The sequence below is a fragment of the Papaver somniferum genome, chromosome 2 (genome assembly GCF_003573695.1).
Source record: "Papaver somniferum cultivar HN1 chromosome 2, ASM357369v1, whole genome shotgun sequence".
Lineage (NCBI taxonomy): Eukaryota > Viridiplantae > Streptophyta > Magnoliopsida > Ranunculales > Papaveraceae > Papaver > Papaver somniferum.
Window position 1 is genome coordinate 99,068,919 of NC_039359.1, and position 15,435 is coordinate 99,084,353.

Here is a 15,435-nt window from a genome sequence, read left to right on the forward strand (position 1 = left end):
CAGTACTCTCTGTAGAGATATTCATAAGTTTTTCAATTCAGAGAGCTATCGCATCGCTGCTTCTGGTATTAATATTAATCAGGGGATTCCGACATAAGATATTATCTTTTCTCTGTGTATTCAATAATTCGGGGGGGTTCTTATAATGGGAGAAGAGAGAAACATGTGATCCTCAAATAATGGTGTCTCTGAAGTCTGAAGTTAATGTCTTATGGTATTATGATTTTTCTGACTCTCTGGACAAGAGTTGTTCTCTTCTCCCTTAATTTGTTACCACCTCCTAATAATAAACTAAACTAGTTCAGATTTTAGTACAAGTTGATGTTTCAGGACATTATTTAGCATAGGCATCTTTCACATTGTTGTTACCTATAAAAAAAATCACGGTCACAGTAAATGGATGCGACTGCTAAGATGGTTGTAAAGACATTTTTGACTGCCATTTTTTAAACCAGCATTGTTGGTTGTTACTTGTTAGTTGTTGCAGTAGTAAATGTAGGTGACAAAGTATGACATAAGTACAAAAGTGGGTTATGCCATGAACAAGTACTAGATGGCCAGGCTCCTCCGAGTAATCACCTATCAGGGGTGGAGCTGATAGAGCATTGAGAGCAGAAGCGAGCAGCTGACTAGATACAAAAAAAAAAACAAAAAACAAAAAAACAGTAACATGTAAAACACTGCAAGGCTATAATGCTGAGCCGTAACAGCAGGCAAGGCCAGTGGTATAGTTGTTGTTAGTGAGCCAACTACGCAGTTGTTAGGGAGCCTAGTTCTCGAGTCGCTTGTATGCTTAAGTGCAGTGTAAAAATTGTTGTGGTCCAGGAACAACTGGACTTAGCGCGAGCAGTGGTTATGGAGGATGTGAATGCTGATGATGAATGAGTTATTGTCCAATGTCCAAACAAGGTTGATTATGGAGATGATGGCCACATAACTGTCAAAACTTCAATTGGTGCAAGTTGGGAAGTTTTTGTGGAGGCAGAGGAAGAATTCGAATTGCAGCTCTGGAAGTCATAGAAAAACAAAACAAAACAAAACAAAACAAAACAAAGAGCAAAGCTTGGCTGCTCACTCCTTGCCATCACCAGAGTTAAGTGTGGTACCACCTCCTAATCTTATCTTATCAGATCAAGTGTGGGCAGAGTACGCGAACCTGTATGAGGAGATTGTATTGGAATGTAGACGGAGTGAGTATTAATCCAATTCATTGCCTGCATTTCAAGTTGCTGCAGAAAATTTTGCCCAGATTTTCAGTTTATTGCGATTTCAGATTCTATTTGTGGTTGATTGCATTGTGGATGTCAACCCGAGAGGGAGTTTACTTCCCAATCTGTGGTATCTCTGCTCTCTTGATGCCAATCCTAGAAAACTTCAATTGCTAATCAGCAAATCATTTGTGAAGTTACTCTTGGGACTCAATTCTATCTCCTGACTGGGGTTGTATGCTTCTACTTCTTATGTGACGCGGCGCAACATTACGAATGGAAATGGCTGATTAATTTCAGAGACATCATGGTCCCTAGAGTGTAGTTGGAGACTTTAATGTTGTGTACTTGTGTTGCGCACATGATAAATCTAGTGGTCCTCTTCCAAGGCCTGTGTCCTGTGAGGATTTTCCTTCAAAATTCCAAGACATGTTGAATACTTCATCTTGATCCAAGAGGTGCTCAACTCACCTGGACAAATGGTCGCAAACGCTCTCCAACGTGCTAAGATGAGAATGGACAGAATATTAGCTGGAATTCATTCCGACCATCATCCTTCACTCTTAAATGTGATAAGAGGGACGTAGAGCCTTCTTAGCATATTTCTTTTCCGGAGTATGTGGCTACAACACCATGTTGTTCGTTATTTAGGTGTGACAGAGCTTTCCAAGCCTTTAATACGCTTCGACAAAGAAACTAGCTCATCTAAAAGTAAATGATGAAATTCTTATTGATTATGATGCTATGTTTGACCTTAGAGCTACCTCTACTTTCAGGAACTCAAATCCTATTGATAATGGATTCATCTCGCGCCATATTCCAAACTGTGTTACCAGTGTAGAGGATATCTCTCTCACCAACACACCTAGTCTACAAGAGGTCACAAAAGTGGTTTTGAACATGAATGCTAGTAGGGATCAGGTTCAGATAGTTTCGATGGTATTTTCTTCACTTCTTTCAGGATGTTAGAGAAATTGGACTAAGGATTAAAATGGCTCTTATTTGGATTAGTAGGAAACTCTTGGTTTAGACTTTAGATTGCAATTCTTCAAGGAGTGTACACGGACAATATTACCAGGATTTTAAGCTCTCAGTGGTGCTAGAAGCTACAGAGGTTCCAACAAGAAGGAAAACATGCTTAAAATGGGAACTAGTATACCTAAACTTTATATCGGATATATCAACAATTACAGTCATATATACTCGTTTGCATATAAAATATAAAAAAGATAGACCTACTTCCAATGTAGATAATAAGGATTTCTCTACCAGTCTGTGCCGCATCCATTAACTGCCAGTATTTTAGCTGTACTTATTCATCTCTAGTGCACCATGTTTTCAGAAAAATATGTTGCATTGAAGTAACCCCAGTAATAGAAGGCTCTGCCTGCAATATGAACAATATTCGATCCTTATGGTCAATAGATTTAAATCAATATAACCAAGACAGCAATGCATGGCATATATATGGGCAGAAGGGTGTCATAAAATAGATTTCAGGTTTCCTATACTTAATATACAGTATTGAGGAATGAGAGGCAGATAATATCACAACAATACAGAAATACACACGAATGACTCTGGTACTGATATGTTTAAAATTTGCCAGATTGCTTCTGCAGATTTTTGTGACTACCATTTTTCTGATAGCACAACCAAATGTAGATAAAACAACAAGGATGCTTACATATTAAGCTAGGGGCAGTTGTGTAGAGGGAAAGTGAAAACCAGCTCTTTACACATTTACCCTTAGCTTAATAAGTAAGCATCCTTGGAGTGGCTGTCGTGTGTGAGAGACTGCGAGCCTGTTAGACTGCTAGACTGCTGCGAGACTGCACAAGCACTCACTTGTCCGAGGAGAGACCCTGGTAATCATTCAACACGCTTGGGATAATGATTAGGCGTTTAGTCCCTTTTGTGAGACTGTGAGACAGCTAGGCTGCCAGACTGCACAAGCACTCACTTATCCGAGGAGAGACTCTGGTAATCATTCAACAAGCTTGGGATAATGGTTAGGTGTTTAGTCCCTTTTGATCGCAAATGTTTAAAGACTAACTGTTTGTGGGACAATGGACTGAAACGAAAGTTAAAGATTGACGGTAAAAAAAACTATGCTGACCAAATCATGAAAACAATTGTGGAAGCACTGCACGTTTAGAAAGGCTGCGAGACTGCGAGCCAGTTAGACTGCTAGTCTGTGAAACTGTGAGTTAGTTAATCTGCGAGTCTGCGAGACTTCGAGACAGTTAGACTGCTAGTCTGCCAAGCAGCCACAACACAGCTTGGTTGCTAGACAGTTAGACTGTTAAACTGTGAACAACAAAATCCGCCTCAACACTTGGCACGTAATTAGACCCGAAGCAAGCTATTACAACGGCACATGCAACAGCAACTCCAAGGATGCTTACATATTAAGCTAAGGGAAGTTGTATAGAGCTGATTTTCACTTTCCCCTAACAAGGAAAAGATCAGTAGGTTAGAGAAGGGTGGCTGGATTAGCTGAAACTAGAAAAAAAAAAACACCCTCACTTCCCCCTAACGAAACTTCATTACTGCACAATGGAGTTCCATCAACAATGTATTACAATCAATAATAAAACACTGAACTTCCATTACCCGTGGATATAGGCACTCCGATGCCAAACCACATTAATTACTTGTGTTGATCTCTTATTTGGTTTCTTGCACTTACTCTTTATCTTACATTGTTGTTTTCTTTACATTTGAATCATTTGGTTGTGCTATCAGAAAAATGGTAGTCACACATTTACTCCATAAACTACCAATTGCTCTAGAAGCCTAAAGAGTATGACAAGAACAGCTATAAATATGGTAAAGTACAGATGTGTAGGCCTAACAAGGAGTGTCGTCCAACGCACATCTAAAATTCTTGTTTCACAGACGAGTGCATTACTTAACTATTGAAATCTGCATTTTCTAGGTAAATACAATAAAGGGTCTCACCTAATGTCGCACCATAACAATCCTACCATAGTAGGGAAGTACCGGCCCAGCTATTCCTCTATGGAACAGAATGATAATGTCCCATAATAATCTTTCCATAGTTTGCCAGGAATACCTGTAAAAACATCCTACAGTCTAATCATGGGGGGGTTGGTGTAGTTCTTAGCTTCACACATGGCATTCGGATGATGTAAATGTCTGCCTATTACTAATTACACATTCCCAGACTCAATCAACCGTTAAAGTAGGGCACTCAATAAATTGGTTTGAGACCAAAATACAAGTGGATGAAGACACCATGAACCCTTATAACTTATCAGAAACAATGCCATTGTGGCTCGCTAAGACCTACTACAAAATGTTTTATTCTTGAACATAACATACTACAGTTTAACATTTTGGACCTAGTTCATGCAAGCACTAAATGACATAAGATTGTGAACATTTGAGCTCAAACTTGGGCTTTCCATACTCAAGAAAGCATACATTCCAATGCAAACACAATCTTAACAGGAAAAATATATCTCCATATCCAAACCTCAACTACATAGTAGCAAAAATAATTAACCCTTTGAACCCAAAGATAAATCGCTCACAAGTCACAAGCAGAATTAGAACACAAACTTCATATTAAGATTTGAACTCAAATTTTTTAGTTACCTGTCGGATATTGAAGAATCGTCGTTTTCAACTCGTTTCCTCTTCCGCTTTTGAATCGTCCGAGAAAGAAATGAAGCGATTTCTAATTGAGTGTTAACCAGCATCTGAGTCAAATTAGCTTCTACTTCAACACTCCGTTTTTCAGATTCAATACGTGAAATTTCTCTAGCTTTAATCATCTCGATGTCAGCCAATTTCATCTTCATCAATGAACTAGATATCATTTTGAAGCTTGCAGATAGATCAGCTAATCTATTTGATTCACTGATGGAATCGGTTTTGTCCGAGTCTTGACTCGTTAACAGAAATTGTCGTGCGCCACCATCCATAACAATGGTGGGAAGAGTATCTAGAGGGTGTGCACCGAGTAACGATCCACCCTCAGAGGTGTAGCTTAGACGGTCTGTAAAGCGAAGAGATTGATACGCCATTAACGATGTTCTCGATGAAATTCTCTGTCCATTTCTACCTCTAAACTGAGAGAGGCTTGAGAAAAAGTTTACTTTTCACTTTTTCAGTAGTGGAAATGCTACTAATATTGTCCTGACTCCAGACATTCACTTCAGGGTCAATAGTCAAGACTGAACTCATGGGCTGATGCATACTACAATTCCAGAAGATTCCGCTTGGAGGTTTGGCTTTCATGGTTTCCTAGTTTCAGTCTTTCTTAATTTTAGGATTCTTTTAGATTTCCTTTTAGTTTTCTGTTTCCTAGTTTAGTTATTCTTCAAGCCTATATAAAGGCTAGATTAAGTCTTGTAAGAGCTATCTATTACTCAATCAAATTATTTAACACAAAACTTATCTTTCTCTTCTTGCTTGAATTCTCTTCTCTTCTTGCTTATAGCAATCTAGTATTGCTTTCTTTTACCTTGTTCAACATTAGTTGGTATCAACCGCTTAGTTTTAGGTTTTCATCTTATAACTTGATCCTTTACATCGCTTCCGCAACACCTTTCAGTCCTTTTTTTTAGTTCCTTTTCGTATACAAAAAAAAAAAAAAAAAGACTGCTCAACCAGTTACTCTAACAGCAATCGAAGCTCTCATCAAATCTCATACCGAGATTTTGGCAAAAAACATTACTGAAGCTCTTGAGAAGTCCATGGAGGACAAATTAGGGTTAAGAGATACCAAGCTTGAAACCATGCAGAATCAACTTTTGAAGGTTGCAAAACATATAAATCTAGATTTGGATATGCCTGAGCTTGTAGACTTAGAAGGAAAAACTAAAGAAGATATACTTCAGTTTTTACAGAATGATGAAGTACCTGAAGATGTATTGCGTACTTTAAACATTAAGAAACCGTATGAAGGTTTCATAGGTCATTCAAAGAAGAAGATAGTTTCTCCTGCACTTGACAATGATGAAGATGAACGTGAGAACGATCTAGAGAAGAATTGGATTGAAGAACGACGTTTAAAAACTGGTCACAACCCTTACAGTTCTTTACCAGAATATAAACTAAAAGCTGATATTCCCAACTTCTCTGGAAATTTTCGTATTGAAGAACTAACTGATTGGTTCTTTGAGGTAGAAGCTTTTTTCGAATTCATGGAGTCCCTGAAGATTCTAAGGTTAAACTTGTGACATACAAACTCAAAGGAGGAGCTGCAGCTTGGTGGGATAAGATCTGTGATGATCGTAGAAACGCTAACAAACCGAAAATACGTACTTGGAAACGTATGAAAACTTTGATCAGGGATAAGTTCTTACCTAGAGACTTTATGCAGCAACTTTTCATCAAATTACAAAACATTCAGCAGGGGGCACGAACTGTTGAAGAATATGTGTCAGATTTTTATAATTTGGTCGCACGAAATCAACTCAAAGAATCTGAAGAACAGTTAGTTGCAAGATTCATTGAGGGACTGAATAGATTAATACAAAATGGTATGACTCATTCAGTTTTTACTATGGTCGAAGCTGTGCAGCAAGCTATTAAGATAGAAAATCGTCTTATTCGTTCTTCTAGGATTTATCCATCCAGACAAGGGCGTTATCAAAATACTTACAGGGGTACCAATTCATCTCAAAATTTTCTCCAGATACTGTTTTGAATATTCCCAGGCCTCCTTATGATGATGTTAGCCATTCACATCGACAACCTAGCCATATTGTGCCTTATACTCCACCTCTGGCTACACCTATCTTAGCCAATCCAGTTGATCTTCAGCCGGGTCAGCAGTCTCACTCTCTGCAACCAACTCCTCCTACTACAGGGAATCGGTTTCATAACAGGCAACAACAATTTCCACCGCAACAGCGAGCTAATAATGCTTATACAAAATTTCGTGGAGATAAGTGCAATAAATGTCAGCAATCGGGGCACACTTCTAGTGATTGTCGGAAATTCAATGCTTTGATTGGTGAACCTCAGTTCATTAATGAAGTCACTGGTGCGCTTAATGAGTTCGAAGATGAAGACTCACCTGGTGATGACGACGAGTTTGTTGGGATGATTCGTCCATTATTTCTTACTCAACAATGCAAGTCTCAGAGACACAGTATTTTAAATCAAGATTTATATTGGGGGTAAAATCTGCAAGATGATAATTGATAGTGGCAGTGTGGATAATTATATTGCTGATCACGTAGTTAAGAAGCTTGAACTACCAGTAACTTCTCATCCAAACCTTACACTGTAGGATGGGTTAATGCCTCTAGCACACAGAAGATTACTCTTCAGTGTTATGTGTCATTCTCTTTTGAGGGTTATGAAGACACAGTTCTATGTGATGTCATTAATATGACGGCAACCCATCTTCTTCTTGGCAGACCTTGGAATACGATCTTCACGCGGTTCACAATGGATTCGAGAATACTTACACTTTTGTTCATAATGGGAAAACCAAGGTTCTTAGTCCATCCAATTCCACTTCAAACTCTTGTGCGCAGACTGATGTGTCGTAGCCACTGTTATTCGTTCTTTGCACCCACAACATTCTTTACATTCCCATGAAGATTCTAAGCCTATGATTGAGTTGCCTGCAAAGGTGAAGCCCTTATTATTTCAATATAATGTTTTATTTCCAGATGAACTACCAACTGCATTACCTCCTTTACGGAATATTCAACACTGCATCGATTTTATTCCTGGAGCCTCTTTACCAAACCAAGCACACTATCGCTTGAGTCCTGCTGAGCATGAGATATTACAGGGACAGGTAAATGATTTGCTTACAAAGGGTTTGATACGACCTAGCAACAGTCCTTGTGCCAGTCCTGCCTTCTTGGTTAGTAAAAAAGACAATGGATGGAGGATGTGTATCGATTGCAGAGCATTAAATCGCATCACCATTCCTTATAGATTTCCGATCCCGCGTATTGATGATATGATTGATTTACTGTCGGGCTCTATTATTTTTACTAAGTTGGATTTACGCAGTGGTTACCACCAAATACGCATTCGAGGTGGAGATGAGTGGAAAACAGCATTCAAGACACGTGAAGGTTTATATGAATGGCTGGTCATGCCATTTGGGTTATCTAATGCACCTAGTACTTTTATGCGACTATGAATCAGGTTCTCCAACCCTTTCTCAGTAAATTTGTTATTGTCTATTTTGATGACATACTAATTTTTAGTCGCAGTGAGCCAGAACACCTCCAACATCTTTCACAAGTGTTTCAAGTTCTTGCTGACAACTCTTTATATGTTAATTTGAAGAAGTGTACCTTCATGGCTTCTTCAGTAACATTTTTGGGATATGTGATTTCTACTGATGGTATTCATGTCGATCCTTCTAAAGTTCAAGCAATTGAAGATTGGCCAGTTCCTACTTCTATTCGTGATGTTCGTAGTTTTCATGGTTTGGCTTCTTTCTATCGAAGATTTGTGAAGAACTTTAGCTCTATTTCTGCACCTTTGACTGACTGTCTCAAGAAGGAGAAGTTTGAGTGGACGGAAGCAATGGATAAAAGCTTTATTCTTCTTAAAGAAAAGCTTTGTACGGCACCAATTCTTGCACTTCCGAATTTCAACAAGCCTTTTGAAATAGATTGTGATGCATCTGTTGTTGGTATTGGTGCAGTATTATCACAGAGGGTCATCCAATTGCATATTACAGTGAGAAGAATTCAGATGCACAAAAGAAATGGTCTACATATGAATTAGAGTTATTGGCTCTTGTTCAATCTCTTAAGCAGTGGCATACTTATCTTATACATAGGGAATTTGTTGTCAACACTGACAACCATGCTTTGAAGTTTTTGAATACTTCTGCTAAAGTTAACAGAATGCATGATCGATGGCTTTCCACACTCAACAAATACACTTTCTCCGTGAGACATAAAAGTGGCAAATTGAATCAAGTTGCTGATGCCTTAAGTAGAAGAAGTCATCTATTAACTACAATTCGTAATGAGAGTTATGCATTTGACTATATCAAAGACATTTATCCAGAAGATGAAGATTTTGGCAAACTATGGGATCAATGCAGTTCTCAAACTCATGGGGTTGATGATTTTCTTATACAAGAAGGTTTTCTTTTTAAAGGGAATCGATTATGTATTCCTCAAGGGTCTTTACGTTTACATCTTATGCGAGAATTACATGGCAGTGGTCTTGGTGGTCATTTTGGGAGAGATAAAACCATTGCCCTGATTGAAGAAAGATATTTCTGGCCATCTTTGAAACGTGATGTACAAAAGTTCGTACAAAAATGCATGGTCTGTCAGAGAGCAAAGGGTACAATTCAAAATACCGGGTTGTACTCCTTTACCAGTTCCTGATGCACCTTGGGTTGATATAAGTATGGATTTTATACTTGGTTTACCTCGTACTGCTAGAGGTAATGATTCTGTTATGGTCGTAGTTGATCGTTACTCTAAAATGGCTCACTTCGTGGCTTGTAAGAAATCAACTGACGCTTCTAATGTTGCTTCTTTGTTCTTTAAAGAAGTAGTAAGATTGCATGGGGTTCCAAAGTCTATCACTTCTGACAGAGATACCAAATTTTTGAGTTATTTCTGGAAAAGTTTATGGATGCGCTTAGGCACAGTTCTACAATTCAGCACAACTTCACATACGCAAACTGATGGACAGACTGAGGTTGTTAATAGATCACTTGGGAATTTGATTAGAGCTAAGTGCCTGGATAATAGTAAGCAGTGGGATGTGTTATTACCACATATGGAATTCTCTTTCAACACTTCTGTGAATCGTTCTACTGGGAAAACTCCATTTGAGATTGTGTACTCTAAAGTACCTAATCATACTCTTGATTTGGTAGCCTTACCCACCACACAGAGTATAAAACTTCAGCCGACTCTTTTTTAGACAAAGCAACTGAAATACATAATGAAGTAAAATCTAAACTGGAGAAGTCCAATTCTAAATATAAAGAGGATGCTGATAAACACAAGAGGTTTAAAACCTTCAAGGAAGGGGAGCTCGTGATGATACATCTAAGAAAAGAGAGATTTCCAGTGGGTACTTATAACAAAACCAAGATGAAGAAATATGGTCCTTTCAAGGTTTTAAAGAAGATCAATGATAATGCTTATGTTATTGATCTACCAAATGATTGGAATATCTCCAACACATTTAATGTTCAAGAGATTTTTACGTTTCATGGTGACAATGAACTTCTGGTTTGTTTGGAGAACTCGAGGACGAGCTTTACTCTAGAAGGGGGGACTGATGCAGGGCATACTACAATTCCAGAAGATTCCGCTTAGAGGTTTGGCTTCCATGGTTTCCTAGTTTCAGTCTTTCTTATTTTTAGGATTCTTTTAGATTTCCTTTTAGTTTTCTGTTTCCTAGTTTAGTTATTGTTCAAGCCTATATAAAGGCTAGATTAAGTCTTGTAAGAGCTATCTATTACTCAATCAAACTATTAAACACAAAACTTATCTTTCTCTTCTTGCTTGAATTCTCTTCTCTTCTTGCTTATAGCAATCTAGTATTGCTTTCTTTTACCTTGTTCCACATTATGGGCTAGCCTTATGAGTTCATTTGGAATCCACTTTGGCACGATATCAAATGAGCGGTCAGGATCGTTTAACAGTAAAATCTCTAATTCTAATATCATCGGGACCATATAAAATTATTCCTATATAGAGTTATATACCTTTTCTTCTTTTTTAAACTCAGTGGAAACCAAATATGTGGGTGAAAAAATAAAAAATTCCTATTAGTCTAAATCCGTTTTGGTGGATCAGAAACTTTAAAAATCAAGCTTGATTCAGTTTTAAACCATATCAGAAAAATTATTCATGAATTGTATATTAAAATAATCTTCTTATACAAGGATTTTACTGTATTTTAAATGGAATGGTATTCCTCTCTCAAAGATTTAGTATCCCCTTTATAATTCATGTAGTTAGGTTAAAACAATTACAAACTCGATCCTAAATTTAATCGGGGTAGTTAGGTTAAAACAATTTAGGGTAGTATAATAAGGAATAGCCTAGCTGTTAGGATAACGTTAGGACTGCCCGCTAATGACATAAATTTTGTGGCCAAACCAAAAGAGAGAAAAAAAATAACTTAAATGATATTTGGTACTTTGATTTTTGTGGAAGACTAGTGTTTGGTTCAACATTTATCCAACTTTCCAGTTGGTACTTTAAAATCAGTTGATTTGCCTTAACTTTATTAAGGTTTGACTTTCTGTTTACTAATTACTTAAAATATAATTACGCAACGCCATTAAAATGGTTTGCATGTGAGTCATAAAAAAGTAAATCAAATCATGTTCTTCGGTAATTTTTGGAAAACCCTAATTTCAAATATCACTAGTCCATTTACAAAATGAATCAATTTGGTACCAAAATGTTTGCCACCCTACAAGTGAAACAGACACCTTTCATTTAGGTCTAAACATATTGATTTATTACTTTATTATCGTAAGATAAGGTATTTTCCATCGATCACCAACACCTCATTGATGTGCCATTAATTTCAAAGAAACCTCAATTAACCATATCCAGATTCTTTGTAGATTTCATGCAAACAAAATGGCTCCGGTATATGACAAACGTTATTTATCTCAAAAAGAGAAGAAATGGGATCACCCAGATGAAAGTAAGGAAACGTTAACACAAAGCTAATAAAGTCAGTTTCAGACTAGATTAGGTTTATGAAGTATAGTACGGAATCAAAGCTATCCTTAAAGACTGAAGATTGAATATTCATGAAGACATCTACAGAGAACTTCATTATAGGTTAGTAACGAATACTTGATTCTCTTGTTTAATGTAACCTCTTTATTTATGAAAACAAAATGATCACTCTATGGAACAATTCCCATGACGATAAATATACTTTTATATATATACTCGAGGATTTTTGAGCCCAAGAAAATTTAGTGGTAAAACCATTAACCTTAGAAAGGTCTCAATGTTATGTTGTATAAAAAGACGGATCGACGAGCCAAGAATCACTCAATTTCGAGTTATAACGAAGAAGTTATAAATGATTTACCCAAGTTGAAAAATGTGTGGCTAAAGGTTGATTTCACAAACACGAAATTGTACATGAACTTTTAGAAACAATTTGCATACTGAAATCTTAAATTTGGGGTCCCTTCGTACATCTTTTGTTGGAAAACACGGTCATGAAAACCCATATTATCATCGTTCTCTTCATCCACTGAAAACATATATATGATAGAAGTTGTTAAGAAGCCATTTGATGTGTTGTTCAAGAAAAAAAGGTTGACCAGAAGTCATAAGTACGTATTGGTCCCGTATATTTTGGGTGCCCAACTTGAGCCAAAATAGTTTGCTTCATTGGTTCCTTGAACTAACAAAATGCTTATAGTATCCTATCTTTGATTACATAAGATAAATCTTGAATCTCTTCTGGCACTACTTTAGTTTTAACGACATTGTCACATATTCAAAAAAATTCAATGATTAATAACATCTAAATATTCATCATTAATTATGCAAATCGTTTTAGCACATGATATTGTCGTATAACTAAGAGACCAATGATAATTTTTTAGTACAACGCATGGTGTTCTTATGGACTAAAAAAGTAGCACCTGGACTGTACTTTTGAATTATTGAGAGACCATAAATATGAACCTATTAGTGAAAAGAATTCAAAATCACCAACTTCCTTGGCGGACATGTAAAATTTTTCTTAAGATCTGTGTGACATTCATACTGAATTCATTATTAAAGCCTCTCCATATGCCGAATAATTTGAACCTCCACAGCTACCAGTGGTAGCATCTACAAGATTTACAGTAATAGAACTTCCAAAGGCATCAACATTTAAATTATAAGTACATAAGAGTGTGTTTCTTCAATTGTTATCTCATCAAGCAAATGCACAACAAACTCCACCATATCGTTTTTTTACCATAAGCACTAATCTAAACAGAAACTGAATAAAAAGTATTACCATAAGCTTCTCATTTGACCTTATTAGATACTCTTTTCGCCAAATTAGGTGTGAGACGTGCAGGGGTGCATCTTATACTTATTGCCATGAGGAATCGCGCAAGAGTGTTCTTCTTGTGAGTACCAATATTTTGATAGGTTATCATGTTGTTTCTTAACTCCTTTGATAAATATGTTGCCATAATTATTCTCTCGGCATTTGAGAAAATACGTCCAAGAATCTTACCAATGTATTTTCGATAGTCATATCTTTCGTAGATCAACAACAACATGCATATATATATATATATATATATAACAACTCAAAGGTACACACATGTGATGATTCTACTACTTCTGCCTTGTTACGAAAAATATGGGAAACCATTGGTGTATCCGATTGATTAATAACTCAATCATTCTCAAAAATAGAAAAATAAGATAAATCGATATCAGGATCTACTAAATCATTAGTGAAAACGCGGGGTACCAAAATACACCACCAACTTTTTCTTAAGCAACCTGTATGGAAAAACTTAATACAACTCTGAGGTTCATCTCAATCAAGAAATAATTGTTAGAGTACTGCTCGGTTGAACTCGCAAGCGTTGTTATCTCAAGCTTGTTTGTCAAGTTTAGTTGATCAAAACTATAATCTTGATTTCTAGTCTACTTATAGATATGTCTCGGATTATGATAGAATGTGTAGTTGAGATTTAAATTTCACGGCGTTCATCGATTGAAGACGAAGATCTACTGAGGAGAGCTTGGAGGAACTTCATCAACAAAAGGTATGTGGAGACCAAAACTTATCTATCACTCAAAAGTCTATTCAATTTTATCTTCTAATGAGACCAAGTCGTATAACTGTATAGACTTTTACATTATACACATTTGATATTTCGAGCCGCGTTTAACTCGGTTATCTATTTCTCGAAATATATGTTGGAAGCTTTTTGCTTTAACTATGTTCATTATTATTCTTGACGAGTTAGTTGGAAACAATTTATTTGCTGGAAACTAAATAATAAGTTAAAAGATGATCATGTGGAAATTGCCTTGAAACATCTTATGTGATTTGTGTGAGATAGTCATTTGATGTCGACTTGGAAAGTTTCGTATTGATCATTCGATCACTTTAAAATTACTTGAAGCTAATGGTTTGTGTGAGACAGCTATTGTCGTCTTCTAAGGGTGTTTCAATGATTGAAATGGAATTTTAGAACAATTGACCATGTCTGGACACAACACGGTATGCACACCTAATATGCGAACTTTTTTGAAGTGATTCATGTCTGATAACCTTGTTTTTGTACCCAATATGTGAACGGTTTTGATATTCGGTTTTAATATTAAGGTCCGGGAACCTTGTGTTCGTACATAGTATGCGAATGGTTCTACCTGAGTTGGGTCCGGGACTGCTGGTTGCGTACCTAGTATGCGAACGGCTGGAAAAGGCCAAGGTACGGAGTTGTTATTCGCGTACTTGGTTTATGAGTACAGTGGTTAATTTCTAAAATCGATTAAGTATGATTCTCATACTCATGAACTAAAACATTTATGATTTAAGGAATGCAAATTAAATTTGAAAACCGTATCTTAATGTTCGTGAATTGATTTCTGTATAAGTACTTTGTACGATTATGAATCAATCCGGTTTTACTTGAATTGGTTCATATATGTTTCTATGAGATAATAAATAATCGAAAAACTCTATGTGAAACACAATTAGATTCACTTTATTTTCTTTCATGATTGATTTTATCTATAAGTGTTAGATGAATGTGGTTAAGACAAAAGTGTACATATGGTTAACTTCGGTTAACTGTTATTGAGCAAACTCAATATACACGTTTAGGTACGATTACCCATACCTAGATGAAGGTATATTTCATTTGGGTGTAACAAGATAAAACCATCTAACAGTGGAGATTAATTGCTTTATTTCTAATCAGACTTAGCATGAATCTTAAATCAAGATTTCATCTAACGGTAAATATTGAAAGTTTTGTTACTAAGCTATCTTGGATTTGATTGAAATCAAACCCTGATTTGAAATACTATATAAGGGAGAACTCTAGCAACTGGAAAACCTAATCCCAACACTTTCCTGGAAAACCTAGTTGCATACTAGAGTTGATTCTCCTTTAACATAGGTTTTTCCAAAAACATATTAGGTTAACGACTTGAAGACTTCATTTGGGATTCGTGAAGCCATATCCAACTATTTTCTATGTAGTTGCTTATTCTGATCTTGCTTGTTTTAT

At 36.5% G+C, this 15,435-nt stretch overlaps 1 protein-coding gene across 1 annotated transcript; it reads right to left on the bottom strand.

Moving 5' to 3' along the window:
- Positions 1-2,188: 2,188 nt before the first annotated feature.
- Positions 2,189-5,353, bottom strand: LOC113353758 (uncharacterized protein At4g22160). The gene is made up of 2 exons (XM_026597257.1): positions 4,833-5,353; positions 2,189-2,595 (listed from the first exon to the last, which is right to left on the bottom strand). Exons 1-2 carry the CDS (start codon positions 5,261-5,263, stop codon positions 2,547-2,549), a joined length of 480 nt encoding a protein of 159 aa, XP_026453042.1. The 5' UTR covers positions 5,264-5,353; the 3' UTR covers positions 2,189-2,546.
- Positions 5,354-15,435: the final 10,082 nt, after the last annotated feature.

What these genes read in the sequence shown, in the direction of transcription:
- LOC113353758 (XM_026597257.1), bottom strand. Translation starts at nt 5,263, where the DNA reads ATGGCGTATCAATCTCTTCGCTTTACAGACCGTCTAAGCTACACCTCT. An exon ending in GATTCTTCAATATCCGACAG is followed by an intron (nt 2,596 to 4,832) that starts GTAACTAAAAAA and finishes TTCATATTGCAG; the next exon opens with GCAGAGCCTTCTATTACTGG.